The 15,091-nt window shown below is 38.0% G+C and overlaps 1 protein-coding gene across 1 annotated transcript in view; it reads left to right on the forward strand.

Annotated features, from left to right (window-relative positions):
- Positions 1–15,091, forward strand: part of FKTN (fukutin) — a 94,963-nt gene that overhangs the window by 15,036 nt on the left and 64,836 nt on the right. The window contains exons 3-4 of the mRNA XM_042912289.1: positions 7,939–7,998; positions 14,001–14,204. Of these exons, the coding sequence (XP_042768223.1) occupies positions 7,939–7,998; positions 14,001–14,204 (264 nt within the window). The remainder of the gene's footprint in view (positions 1–7,938; positions 7,999–14,000; positions 14,205–15,091) is intronic.

A 15,091-nucleotide genomic window follows, 5' to 3' on the forward strand; every position in this document is an offset into this window, starting at 1 on the left:
TAGCCCATCCCTCTTTCCACCTCCCCTCCAGAAGCTCTCAGTTTGTTCTCTATAGTTAAGAGTTTCTTATGGTTTGCATCCCTCTCTGTTTTTATCGTATTTTATTTTTCCTTCCTTTCCCCATGTTCATCTGTTTTGTTTCTTAAATTCCACATATGAGTGAAATCATATGGTATTTGTCTTTCTCTGATGGGCTTATTTCATTTAGCATAGTTCCATCTACCTTGTTGCAAATGACAAGATTTCATTCTTTTTGATATTATATTCCATTGTGTATGTGTGTGTGTGTGTGTGTGTGTGTGTGTGTGTGTATACATATATATCTTCATTCATCAGTCAGTGGGTATTTGGGCTCTTTTCATAATTTGGCTGTTGTTGATAGTGCTGCTATAAACATTGGGGTACATCTGCCCCTTGGAATCAGTATTTTTGTATCCTTTGGATAAATACCTAGTAGTGTAATTGCTGGGTTATAGGGTAGCTCTATTTTTAACTTTTTGAGAAACCTCCACACTGTTTTCCAGAGTGGCTATACCAGTTTTCATTCCCACCCACAGTGAAGGAGGCCTACTTTTGACCATTTCTAGGGCCTCGCCACAGAATTCCTTTTGGCCCTAGCTGGTTAGACAAGTTTAGCCTTTCTATGATCTCCCAAATGAGGTCTGAATAATCCAGTTATTTGATAGCATTGAAGATAAGGAATTTGTATATCTATTGGGTCAGCTAAAACTCCATAGATGGGTGGAGTTGACTCTTCAGATTCTAGAACAACCCTCTAGATCTTTGAAATACAAACTCTTACAGGCCTTTGAAATACAAACTCTTGTGTGATGACCTTGTGAGCAATTTCTGTGAGCTCCACCTTTCAAGCAATTGGCTGGCAGTTTACATCACAAAGGGTATCTCTAGGACCCCCTATAGAATGTCAGTTGTTCATTGTTTTTTTGTTTTTTTTTTTTACTGCACCAACCTAGACAATCTGATTATAATTATGTGTGCTCATTCAATCTGTATTTATTGATTACATGTTATATACAGGGCACTTTGCAGGAATACAGAGATAAATGGAACACAGGTCCTACTCTCAAGGAACTCATAATTTGGTAGAAGTGGCAACAGCATTAATTCTTAAGTTTGGGGCCTAGATAATCCTGAGTTTGACTCCTTATTTGGTTGTTTGTCTTTTTTTTTTTTTTTTTTTCTTATGAAAAAATCTATTTATTTAGCAAATAGTAATTAGTACATTGGGTTTCTTTTTTTTTTTTTACTTAATATATGAAACTTACTGTCAAATTGGTTTCCATACAACACCCAGTGCTCATCCCAAAAGGTGCCCTCCTCAATACCCATCACCCACCCTCCCCTCCCTCCCACCCCCCATCAACCCTCAGTTTGTTCTCAGTCTTAACAGCAAGTCACTTAACTTCTTTAAGCCTCAGTTTCTTTAAATGGGGCTACTGGCAGCTTTACTGGTTGAGATAATGTATGTAATGCATCTCAGTGTTTGATATATGGTAGGTGCTCAGCAAATGGTAGCTATGAATAGTGCACACATTCTAGTCCTTTCAAGGTTTACATTGCTGCCTGATAAATAAAATTGGATTTAATTATTACAGGGTTCTCATTGATCATTTTTTTCATAAATGAGTTATCTGGAGCCCAGATATGTTAAGCTTCTTGCTGAAGATTGCCAAATTCAGGTCCCAAAACTTGTGTCCTCACTCATAGAGCTAGTCGCACATGTAAATACAAGTATGTTCAAACAAAATACCGTAACATTGATAAGATACGAGATAGATAAGATGGCTCATTTTGAATCACAATAGAAAATTATAAAATATTGCTGCCTCAGTGGAAGGAAGACAAAGCCCATGAACTGTGTTTGTATAAAGCACTGGGTAAACCAAACCTTAGTAATGTCCTTGACTTAGAACCATAAGCAGCACCCAGTGCCTGCAGTATTCAGCTACTCTTACTACCTAGAAAGCCCCTTACGGGGTTCTGTGCTAGGATATCTTACTTTGCACTGTATGTACTTTTTTGCCCCTTATGACTATATTTATGTGTACACACATGCACACACACACTTGGCACTGAATGGGGAAGGAGTCAAAACAGAAAAGACAAGAAGCCTCCAAGTGGCACTGGCACAGAGGAGGAGGAGGAGGGACAAAGGAGCGTTTGTCCCTACTCTGGCTCCCACCAGCAACCTCCTAATAGGAGGTGAACCTGAAGTTGGAAGAACAGGAAGTGCTTACTCTTTTAAAGGAAAGTGTCAAAAGACAGTCATTTCTCTTTAAAAAAGCCTCTTCCCTCTACTCTCTGCCCACTGCCAAAAGCCTGATCCCCTGAGCTGGCTGTCCTTAAGGCTGGGGCAGGACAAGATGGTGGGGAGTGGCGTAAGACCAAAGATCTGAAGTACCCAGGCCCAGAAGGGCTTATACGGAGTGGCTGCTGGGCTCAGGGGGTGATCCCCTCTGTGGTCCAACTAGTCCTGCCCGCGGGCAAATTTGGCCAGCTTGTTGAGCTCCTGGAACTGTCTGTCTGTCTTATGGCTGAGCAGTGAGCTGCAAAGTGTGTTTGGTTAGAAGGTCAGGAGGGAGTTGGAAGGGGAGTTTGGATTTCAAGTTTGGCAATAGTTATTCACAGTGAACAATTTCATATGCCATTATTAGAAATGGAAATTAATCTTGTAGCCATTTAGATCAGGCAACAAAGGTTTTTGAAATTTTTGAGTTGGTCAGTTGCTTGCTATAATCATCTAAGAATCATGATTTTTAAAAACTCTCCTTTGACTACTGGCTAGTTCCCTTATATTCTGAATGATAATGTGCGGATCATTGCTGGAGGAAGAATATTCTATCTGATAATCTGACCTAGTGTGTAAACTTTGATAAATGCTATTGTTCCCTTCTTCCGATCCTTTCCCCCACATCCCCCGCCCCCATGACCACCATTGTTCAGGAGAATATGAAAGAATTTCTTCCATTAGAATTGAGGGATATTTAAAAAATACTTCTATTTATCCCCAGGCTTTACACTCTATAGGTTTTCTGGCCAAGCAGTTTGGCTAATTAATAAGCAAAGTTTTCCCACTGTGTCAGATTGTATTTATGAGTCCTATGCACTAAGAACTTCAGTGACTTGGGAGTAAGTAAGAGAGCAGTGCATCTACTATAAGGAAAGGCACTGAGATGCAAAAGGGGAATCTGCCTGGAGTGTTGGTGAATTTACCATGGTTAGTGTTTCTGATCCTTAAGATTACAAATTTATAAACAATTGAAAAAGATCAATTATTGAAAACTCAAACAGTTTTTGTAAGTATTACTGTTTGATTCTCTGTAGGCATGATTAATGATCATGCTGGATTAAGAATTCTTTTTTGGGGGCACCTGGGTGGCTCAGTCAGTTAGGTGTCCAACTTCGGCTCAGTTCATGGTCTCATGTTTCGTGATTTTGAGCCCCACATCGGGCTCCATGCTGACAGTGCAGTGCAGAGCCTGCTTGGGATTCTCTCTCTCCGTCTCCCTCTGCCCCTCTCCCACTCACTCTTTCTGTCACTCTCAAAATGAATAAACTTAAAAAAAAAATAATTGTTTTTTGGTTTCTGTAAGAAATGGATTGTTGGATATTCTTTCAAAAAATGAAAGGATTTTTCCTTATATCTTCACCTCCTATATGCTAAATACTTTCTCTTTAATGACATATCCCTTATTTTAACTCATTTATCAGTGGTGTTCAATAGCCACAAGACCTTTTCTACCCCTCCTTTTCGGCATCTGATTCCATCTTTCCATTTATTTATTCATTTCATTTACATTTTTACTCAATCCTATAGGAATATCTTTAGCCTTTAAAAAGAAAAACAGCTTGATTTGATATAGCATTTCTTTTAGAACATTTGGTCATCTATTTGTCAAATGTTTGTTGAGTACTTACTATGTGCCCAAGTACAGTACTAGGCTATGAGGTGAAATGAGAGTCAAGTGTAATCCTTGCTGTCTAGGAAGTCAGAAACTGGGGAAATTTGGGGTTGAAGAGGAGAGAAGTTAAGAAACATATAAAGAGACATATAAGCAAATGACAATATGTTACTTCTTTAAAGCACATCTCATAAACCTTGTTCTGCCTACTTTACTAGTTATAGTTTAAGAACTCTTCTTTAGTCTCTAGCTTTTGTAATCCTCTCTGTACAGCTGTCCCAGTTATTTTTTTAAAATATCTGATCAAGTTATTCTCTGCATAGCATACCTATGGAGTAAGATACAGATTTCTTACCATGGTATGGTAGATAGTCTCTGTTTGCCCTTCCAGATCTTGTCTTTAATAGTCTGCGTCTCGGGGAGCTGACCTCAATGGACTGCATTAGGTGAGCTCCCTTCTCTTTTCTAGTTGGAGGTCAGCCAAGGGGAAACATCATCTGGAGATTGAAGACCTGGAGGAAAGAGAGGTCATGTTATTTATTCTTTGGGTTCTCTATTTGTAGGATCATTGCTTGATAGGGACTATATTCCTCCTTTACAGCTATGGTTGTAGCCACTGGTTGCCAGTAACTGTACCTCCCAGAGGTAGATTAACCATTAAGATAAATGAAATTTATTTGTTTATTTTTTTTTAATGTTTTCTTTCTTTATTTTTGAGAGAGAGAGTGAGTGTGCACATGAGAGGAGGGTGAGGGGCAGAGAGAGAGGGCGAGAGAGAATCCTGAGCACAGAGCCTGATGCAGGGCTTGATTTCATGAAGGGTGAGATAGATCATGACCTGAGCTGAAATCAAGAGTCGGATGCTTAACTGACTGAGCCACCCAGGTGCCCCAGATAGATGAGATTTAAACTACAGGGCCCCTCACTTCCAAAGGCCCTTGAAGGAGGCTTAGGAATATGTTATAAAGCTATATATTTTGGTAAAGTTTGCAAAATATATTTTTGCATTCTGTTTATTAAAAAGGACCACCAAAATTGTATAATTGTCAGCCCCTATAAAACTGTATCCTCCTATGTCCTTATCCTTGACCCTTCAAGCTTAGGTAAGTGCAAAGTTTGTAGGGAATGAATATCTGCTGAATAACCCACTTAGGAAGGTTATGATTGAATATTTAATGAGTGAAATAATATTTTGAGTTGGTTTTATAAAATGAGTGTAAATCCTCCAGGTATAGAAAGATGGGAAGGCCATTATAATAGAGAAAACAGGAGTGCCTGGGTTGCTCAGTTGGTTAAGCGTCTGACCCTTGATTTTGGCTCAGGTCATGATCTCACAGTTTCATGAATTAGAGCCCTACATCGGGCTCTGCGCTGATCCTGCAGAGCCTGCTTGGGACTTCCTCCCTCCCTCTCTCTCGCTCGCTCTCTGTCTACCCCTCCCCTACTTGTGCTCTCTCTCAAAATAAATAAACTTTAAAAATTATTTAAAAAATAGAGGAAACAGCATATTTGAAAAGAATGAGCTCTGTGGATATCTAGAAGAGGAGCATGCTACCTAGAGACCAAAGGAAGCATGAAAGTCCCAAGTCCCAAGGCAGGAACATGTCTGGCAGTTTTAAGAACAGCAAAAAGATCAATGTGGCTATAGAGGAGTGAGAGTGGGGAAGAATAGTAAGTAAAGTCAGAGAGTTTATATTGTTTAGGGCCTTGTAAACCATAAAGACTTTTGCCTTTGTTCTGAGTGAGATTGTGAACCATAGGAAAGTTTGAGCTGATATGTGACATGATCTGATTTTTTTAAAAAAGGTAGTAGAATGGATGCTCTGTTGAGAATAGATTGTAGGGCAAGAGCTAAAGCAGACTAGGTAGAAGTCTATTCTAATAATTTATACAGGATGGTGATGGCTTGGACAAGGGAACTAGTGGTAGAAAGTAGAGCTACCAGATTTTGTTCATGGGCTAGATGTGGGGTATAAGAGACATAAAAGAGTCAGGGATAACTTTAGTATTTGGGGCCTAGATAATTGGAAAGGGGAAGTTGCTGTTTACTGAGATGAGAAGCAAGCTTGAGGGATGGTTAGAGATCTGGAGCTTTTTCCAGACATGTTAAGTTTCAGATGACTATTTGACATCCAAATGAAGAAGGTGAGTAGATAGTTGAATATATGTTTGGAGTTCAAAGGACTGGTGTGGTTGAGAATATAAATTGAGAGTGGTAAGCATACAGATGGTATTTAAAGCCATTAGAATAGATGAGGTACCAAGAAAGTGAACGTAGAGTAAAAAGAGGGAGAAAAGTCTCATGATCTGAGTTTTGGGGGTCCCTCATACATCAGGGAGGTGGAAGAACTAGCAAAGAACAAGAAGGAGCAGCCAGAGAGAAATAGGAAAACCAGAAGCATGGGATTCGGAGAGCCATGCAACTAAAGTGTTTGAGACACAAATGGTCAACAATTCTTGATAGATCGAATAAGACAAGGAGTAATAATAATTGACCATTGGATTTAGCAACATGGAGGTCATTGGTGATCTTGATGAATAGTTGGCAGAGTGAATTTAAGCTCAAGAGCTTATAAGAGGAGAGGAATCGGATGCAATAAGAACAGACAGCCCATTAGGGATTTTGCTTAAGGGGGGAAAATTGTTAGTTGGGAAAATTGTTAATTGTTAGGGGGGAAAATTGTTAGTTGCATACAGTGGGTATGCAAGAGAGTTATTGCTTGTTTGTTTTAAGATAGAAATAATATCGTGTTTGTATACTGATGGGAATGATCCAGCAGAGAAAACAAACAGCTCAGAAATTCAGTCTAATTAACTCATGGAGGGCTATAATGAGTAACAAGGGCTATGTTATAGAGTTTGCAGTCTCTTTTCAAGGATGAAGATTACAGAGGTGTCTCTTTGTAGTTTGTTCTCAAATATCTCTTGCTATTAAAATGTTATTGTCTAAGTTGCAGAGCTTATGAGGAGAGACCACTTCTGGCTTTACCTTGATTACTCAGTATCTCTCTTCCTCTTTTCTGTTCTCCTTCCCTCCATTTAGCAAACCATAATTAAGTATTTAGTCATTACCAAGCACTGTGCTAGGCACTGGCAATATAAAGAAGGATTGGACTTGGTCCCTGCCCTTGAGTTTGCAGTTTAGTGGGGAGATGAGTCTCCTTTTAATTTTTTTGAGTGTGATGAGTTTTGTTTTTTGTGTTTTGTTTTGTTTTGTTTTGTTTTGAGAGAGAGAGTGTGTGTTGTGGGGGTGGGAAGGGGTAGAGAGAGAGGGAGACAGAGAATCCCAAGTGGTCTCTGTGCTGACAGCATCGAGCCCGATGCAGGGCTCAAACTCATGCACCATGAGATCATGACCTGAGCTGAAGTTGCACACTCAACCCACTGAGCCCCTGGTGCCACAAGTCTCCTTTTTAGAAACTTGGGGCATATTTCATTTGTTGGGTAAGGCTATTCTTCTTGTTCTTTAGTATCCTCCCATCTGTCTTCTAGTAAAGAACACATTCAAGGCATAAGAAACTTCTTTGGATCTTCTTTGAGCTTGAAACATTCTTCCCATTGTCTCTAGACCATCAGACATTCTTTTTTCCTGTTACTTTCAAAGTATTTTGGGGCTTATCAGATGAAAACTGATAATTCTTTCTTCCTTCTGATTCTCTAGACCTGACTTTTTTTTTTTAATTGGAGTACAGTTCACACACAATGTTACATTAGTTTCAGATATACAACATAGTGATTCAACAGTTATGCTGTGGTTACCACAAGTGTAGCTACCACCTCTCATACGACAGTATTACAGTACCATTGACTGTATTCTCTATGTATATTTTATCCCCATGGCTTACCCATTCCATAGCTAGGAGCCTATATCTCCCACTCCCTTTAACTCATCTTGCCCATCCCCCTCACTCTCTCCCCTCTGGCAACCACCAGCTTGTTCCCTGTATGCCAAGTAAAATAAGACAGAGAAAGATAGCTTTGAATTTATTAAAATGTTTTTTTGTTATCTTCTTAGAATGGAGCTGGTGTATCAAAATCTAAGGGAAACCGAATTGGATTTGATAGCACACAGTGGGTATGTAAGATAAGTATGAAATTCCTCATTTACAATGTTCTTTTAGTTCATTTGTGTATGTACTCAATAAGGATTTGTTGAATGATGACAATGATAATAACTACCTTGGTGGACAGTAGGAGTAGGTGTTGGAGGGGAAGAGGTAGGCCCTGTGTCAAGTACTTTACATGCAGTATCTCATGTAGTCCTTATGGAAACTCCATGAAGTCAGTACATATTGTTATCCTCAGTTCACTTAGAGGGTTTAAGGTTAGTTGGCTAATAAATGGCTGGCTGAGTGCAGATTCTGTTTGCCTTCAAAATCCTCACTCACTGAACTTTGGTGCATCCCCAAATGAAAAAATATATGAATCAGAATTGAACTATGAATAAGGGAAGACAATGATTAGGAATTAAAATCTATTCAACATGTTTCCTTTTCTTTTTTTTTTTTTTTTTGTTTTTTTTAATATGAAATTTATTGTCAAATTGGTTTCCATACAATATCCAGTGCTCATCCCAACAGGTGTCCTTCTCAATGCCCATCACCCACTTTCCCCTCCCTCCCACCCCCCATCAATCCTCAGTTTATTCTCACTTTTTAAGAGTCTCTTATGGTTTGGCTTCCTCCCTCTTTAACTTTTTTTTTCCTTCCCCTCCCCCATGGTCTTAAGTTTCTCAGGATCCACATAAGAGTGAAAACATATGATATCTGTCTTTCTCTGTATGACTTACTTCACTTAGCATAACACTCTCCAGTTCCATCCACATTGCTACAAAAGGCCATATTTCATTCTTTCTCATTGCCACGTAGTATTCCATTGTGTATATAAACCACAATTTCTTTATCCATTCATCAGTTGTTGGACATTTAGGCTCTTTCCATAATTTGGCTATTGTTGAGAGTGCTGCTATAAACATTGGGGTACAAGTGCCCCTATGCATCAGTACTCCTGTATCCCTTGGGTAAATTCCTAGTAGTGCTATTGCTGGGTCATAGGGTAGGTCTATTTTTAATTTTTTGAGGAACTTCCACACTTTTCCAGAGTGGCTGCACCAGTTTGCATTCCTACCAACAGTGCAAGAGGGTTCCCATTTCTCCACATCCTTTATAGCATCTATAGTCTCCTGATTTGTTCATTTTAGCCACTCTGACTGGCGTGAGGTGATATCTCCATGTGGTTTTAATTTGTATTTCCCTGATGAAGAGTGACGTTGAGCATCTTTTCATGTGCGTGTTGGCCATCCGGATGTCTTCTTTGGAGAATTGTCTATTCATGTTTAACATGTTTTCTCTTAAAGATAAGGAAAACTAGCAATATGTATAGTGTGTCCCTGTTTGGGTTTATAAATTTCAGAGCCAAACATTTACAAAATATGTTTTCTTACCTTTTTGTTAACCAAATTTAGAATGAAAAACAATGTTAGGTTACTTGTTACTAATAAAAAATTACATTTAACCTATTAGTATACATTTTGGATATGACCAGTTATTTCTTGTCGATGCACTTCAGTCTTTGGTTTCTCCTTTTTTTTTTTTTTTTTAGAAGTATGCATTTCTCTTCTTGCCACATTTTAAGTTTATTTATTTATTTTTGAGAGAGAAAGAGAGAGTGTGGGGCATGGGGCCAGAGAGAGGAGACAGAGAATCCCAAGCAGACTCTGCGTCATCAGCACAGAGCCTGATGTGGAGCTCAAACCCACAAACTATGACATCATGACCTGAGCCGAAGTCAAGAATCAGACGCTTAACCAACTAAGCCACCCAGGCTCAGCACCCTTAGTCTTTGGCTTCTCTTTAACCAGAGACATGAAGCTTCAGATTGGAAGTGGGTTTTCAAAATTATGAAGCAGCAATAAAGGTGATAATTTTAGGTCATTGCTGGCACCAGTTGGCTTTGAACTACTGTGTAACAGGTAAGTCTGGGATATCCTATGCCAGGCTCCTCAACTGTGAAGTATTAGGGTAAACTTTTAATTTATATAAAATAGCAGATGTTTTGCTCTGTGAACTTAGGGTAGTCTGAAGGCAATGGAAAGACCCAACTTTTTCATTCAGGGAAGGATCCTTGAGGTGGGAGAAAAGAATGGATTTTTTTTTTAAGGGTTTACTTTTAGGGTGCCTGGGTGGCTCAGTTGGTTAAGTGTCTGACTCTTGATTTTGGCTCAGGTCATGGTCTCATGATTGTGTGATCGAGCCCCCATGTCAGGCTCAGCAGTGGGGATTCTTTCTCTCCCTCACTCTCTGCTCCTTCCCCATTCATGCTCTCTTTCTGTCTCTCAAAATAAATAAATGAACTTAAAAAAAAATGGGTTTACTTTCAAGATCAGTGAACAAAAATTAAAGAGCAGCTCATTACATCCAATGGGTTGTCTGTTAATTACATTGCATGGTACTAAGAATCACTCTTAGACATTTGCAGCATCACGTTAAAGGGGAGAAGTAATAAAACACTTTCGTTCTAGTATTTTAGAAGGAAGGAGTAATGCCCCCAATTTCGAACCCGAGAGACCACCAAGGAGCCGATACCGATGCAAATGCACAAGGGTTTATTTGCAAGCTCGAGCTTGGGCCCAAGTATACCTGACACAGCGGAGCGGGGACTGGACCCCTAGGTTAAAAGGGGTAACAGTTTTATAGGGGCCAGTGGCCAATGAGATTGTAACACACACAGAAAGTTGCATAGTCATGTCCGTCCACACGCAGGTGGCCAGTTGAATTACAATTTACCCTATAGTAACTGTTTGAACTAGCCTATCACTCTGGCCAGAATTGGCACGCAAGTTGGGTGGGCAAAAGGCGGGGTTTACATTCTTTGGCGGTTAGGGGTTCCGCATTCCTATGTGAGCCGGTTTCCAGTAAGGGTGTGCTCACCGGCTTGACTAGGGTGGGGGTTATACTTGAGATGGTGGGTGTAGCACAAAATGGAGTTAGTCTTGCTCTGCTTGTCCAGGGGTAGGGGATTTTTGTTAAATTCCTTGGGTCCCACAGAAGGAAAGGCAAAATCTGATCAATAATGTGATACCGAGCCCTGACAAAATTTTAGAATGAGTTATTAAACAGATGCCTTGAGAGCACTTAGGAAATGAAATGATGATTATAAGGAGCCAGCCTTTCACTAAGAACGGGTCCCACCAAGCCCTTCTAGATGAACAGGCTATTAGAGTGTCAGTGTACCCTGTTTTCAACAAGACATTTTTCTTTCTTGTAAACAAAATGAATTACTGAAGGCCAGATGATAATAGTCATGTTGATTTAAAATTAATTGGCTTTTCAAAGCATAAGAGACTGTTAAAAACTGAGAACAAACTGAGGGTTGATGGGGGGTGGGAGGGAGGGCAGGGTGGGTGATGGGTATTGAGGAGGGCACCTTTTGGGATGAGCACTGGGTGTTGTATGGAAACCAATTTGACAGTAAATTTCATATATTAAAAAATAAAAATAAAATAAAATAAAAATAAATAAATAAATAAATAAAATTAATTGGCTTTAGAGTCAGTTGGACATCTGTTTCCAGGGATTACATTGATAACAATCTGGAAGGCATATTTAGAAGGTGAATTACAGAATTTCTCCTAGACCCTGCCCTAATCTATATTTATATCAATAATTATAATGAAGCCGTTAACGTGTTCATCATGTTTGCATTTAACACTAAGCTGAATGAGATTTATTCAACAAACATTTAATAAGCACCTTATGTGTGCCAGTGTCGGTCATTTCATCATCTTTCTTCCAGAATCATTTCTTTTATTCTCCTGGTATAAAGCACAGAAAGCAACAACCATAAAAGAAAAATAAATTGATAAGTTAGCATATCAAAATCTAAGACTTCTACTCCTCAAAAGACACATTAAGAAAATGAATAGAAATGCCACAGAGTAGGAAATATTTGCAAAACATGTATCTGACACAAGATGGGTATCAAGAATTAATAAAGAACTCCTAAACTCAAAAACAGATACTTTTGTTCATACTCTTTATCAAATTGAGAAAGTATCCTAGTCCTAGTTCACTGACAGGTTTTAATCACTGATTAAAATAGGTATTGAATTTTGTTAAATACTTTTTCTGTATTGAAATTCTCATAGGGTTTTCCCCCTTTGTTGTGTTGATGTAGTAAATTTCATTGATTGATTTTCAAATGCTAAACTGACCTTTCATTTCTGGGATAAACTCTACTTGGTCAGGATATTTACTCTTTTTTTTTTTTTTTTGGCCTTTTTTTAAATAAAACTACTGGAATTGATTTTGTAGTATGTTGTTAAGTATAATTGCATCTATATTCATGTGGGATGGTGGTCTATAATTTTTTTTGTAATGTTTTTGTCAGGTTTTATTATCAGGATTACACTGGCCTCATACAATGAGTTAGGAAGGATTCCTCCCTGCTTAGTTTTCTGAAAGAGTTTTTGTAGAATTGGTATTATTCCTTAAATCTTTGAGAGAATTCACCTGTGAACCATCTGAGTCTGGAGTTTTTACTTCTTGGTGCTATTGTTTGATGGCAGTGTAAATAAATAAATAAATAAATAAATAAATAAATAAATAAATAAAATATATACGAATATATAACAAATATATGTCAATATGTAACAAATATATATAAAAATTCAATTTTGTTCAAAGGTATAGGGCAATTCAGATTTCCTGTTTCATTTTGTGGTAATTTGTTAATTGTGTTTCTAAAGACATTTGTTAATTTCATCTAAGTTATTGAATCTTCTGGCATAAAGTTGTTTTTCTAACTGGCTTTTTACTTATAGATGTTTCTCCCACTAAGAGATAATAAACTCTAGAGCAAAGATTATTGTAGTCTTGGTATTTGCATACTCTGCCTTAAAAACAAGTGGTAAGAGACTTATTCCTAGCTTTATCTCATTTTTTTTCCTATCCTTAAAAGTCTTAATATCGTTATTTATTTATTATCTTATTTATGTTTTCGCATATTTCTTCAGATTTGGGGAATAAGAGTTTACCCTTAATTCTATGAGGCACCTTTCTGATGGGCATACATCCCTTTGAAATCCTTGTTACTTCCATTAAAATATGCTTTTAAGCAATGCTGTTATTCTATCGATCTTTGCTGCCCTTGGTGCTACTTACTCTTGAGTGTGATTATTGTGTTTCCCTTGTAATTTTGAAATTTGTTTTTTCAGTAGGGGACTCTACTCATTGCCCAAAAGAATTCTATTTTAAAATATTACAATATTGGGGCACCTGGGTGGCTCAGTTGGTTAAGCATCCGACTTTGGCTCAGGTCATGATCTCATGATTGTGAGTTCAAGCCCCGCTTTGGGCTCTGTGCTGACAGCTCGGAGCCTGGAGCCTGCTTTGGATTCTGTGTCTCATTCTCTCTCTGCCCCTCCCTACTTGTGCCCTCTCTCTCTGTCTCTCAAAAATAAATAAATGTAAATTAAAAAATTTTTTAAAAATAAAATATTAAAATATTATTAGAAAATCAAACTATATATGGGAATAGTCAAGCAGGCAAGATACTTTAGTTTGACTCTTTTGCTTATAAGCATTATTAAACAGTATAACAAATATGAAGAAAAATGGTACATACGATTGATTTTGAATTTGAAAAGGTTGACATGACTGATTTTTAAAATCTGACAGATCTGGTATTTCCTCTTCCACTTTGGCTCAAAAAGTTGTAGCTAATACCAAGGGAATAATTTGTAAGCCCAAAGTTTCCATCTCAGATAGACTTCCTCTAATGAAGATTTTGTTATTCTTTTGATGTACAGTTACTTAGTAGCTGTTGCATACATTTTTATTAGAGAGTATTTTACCTTGCATTATACATATTTGTTCATGTTCCTCAGTCAATTGTGTACACCTTAAGAGCAGGGAACATGTATTATTTATTTGCTTATTTGTTGAATACAGTAATAAGCATGGTATCTATTGAGTAAACCTTCTATATATTCTTATAAAATTAATGAATAAAAATTTAATAAGGTAAATTGTTGTATTGGTTGAGAAGAATAAAGGGGATTCTTTTCTTCTCAAACAGCGTGCAGTTAAAAAATTTGTTATGCTAACATCCAGCCAAAATGTACCAGTGTTCCTTATCGATCCTTTGATTCTGGAATTGATTAATAAAGACTTTGAACAAGTCAAAAATATTTCTCATGGCTCCACTTCAGAATGCAAGTTTTTCTGTGTTCCAAGAGACTTTACTGCATTTGCACTGCGGTATCACCTGTGGAAGAATGAGGTAAGATGATTTGCTTTCAGATAACAGACTGTGTCTTTTACAAAATAGTATGGGATTAAACCAGTTAAAATGTAAAACATTTCAAAAAAATCTTTAAAACTTTTCATAAATTGTATTGGGAGTATTTTCAGCTATAAGTAACAGGAGACAATAATGTCCTAAGCAAATAGGCGGCTTATTTTTCTTGTGTAACAAGACTTTGAAAGATTGGTGCTGTTGACATTAGTTCAGCTGCCCACTATGTCAGGGCTGGCATTATTGAAGTTCTTTCTTCATTTTTCTCATCATTGCAAGACAGCTGTCCTGGTTCTGAGGCATCATATCCATGTTCAAGGCAGTAAGATGAGAGGAAAGGATGGTGATGCAATGCGTCCTTTGAAGCAAAAATTTTCTCAGAAGCATCTGGTAAACAGCTTCCAGCTCATTGTTCAGAACTAGACTCATATGTCTTCTTGTTGTGAAGGAGGCTAAAAAGAGCTATTTAGCACTTCCATCAGTGTAGGCAGGCAAGTAGAAAGGGATTTGGTGATGAACTTTCAGTATCTGCTAAATAAGGTATACATGAAGGCAATATCACTAGTCTACAGCACTGTTCTTTCCTCTTTGTAAGTGTGCAGTATGGTTTGATACTCAAATGGAGTGTGCTTCTTAAGCGTATCCAAAAAATTCAAGCTTCTGTTTTCATCCTGCTTAGTGGTTACAAGGCAAAAGTCAACCAAACATGCCAAAAATCTGCTTCCTTCTTTATCTGCAATACCTCTAACCACCCAAGTTCACTGTTTTTCATTCTGAGGAATTATCCAAGTAAGAGTAAGAAAATTAGCACCAGATTAAATGAACTTAACTAGCTAGTCAGCCACCCATGGTAAGTGTGCACTAACTCTGCC

The sequence above is a fragment of the Panthera leo genome, chromosome D4 (genome assembly GCF_018350215.1).
Source record: "Panthera leo isolate Ple1 chromosome D4, P.leo_Ple1_pat1.1, whole genome shotgun sequence".
NCBI lineage: Eukaryota > Metazoa > Chordata > Mammalia > Carnivora > Felidae > Panthera > Panthera leo.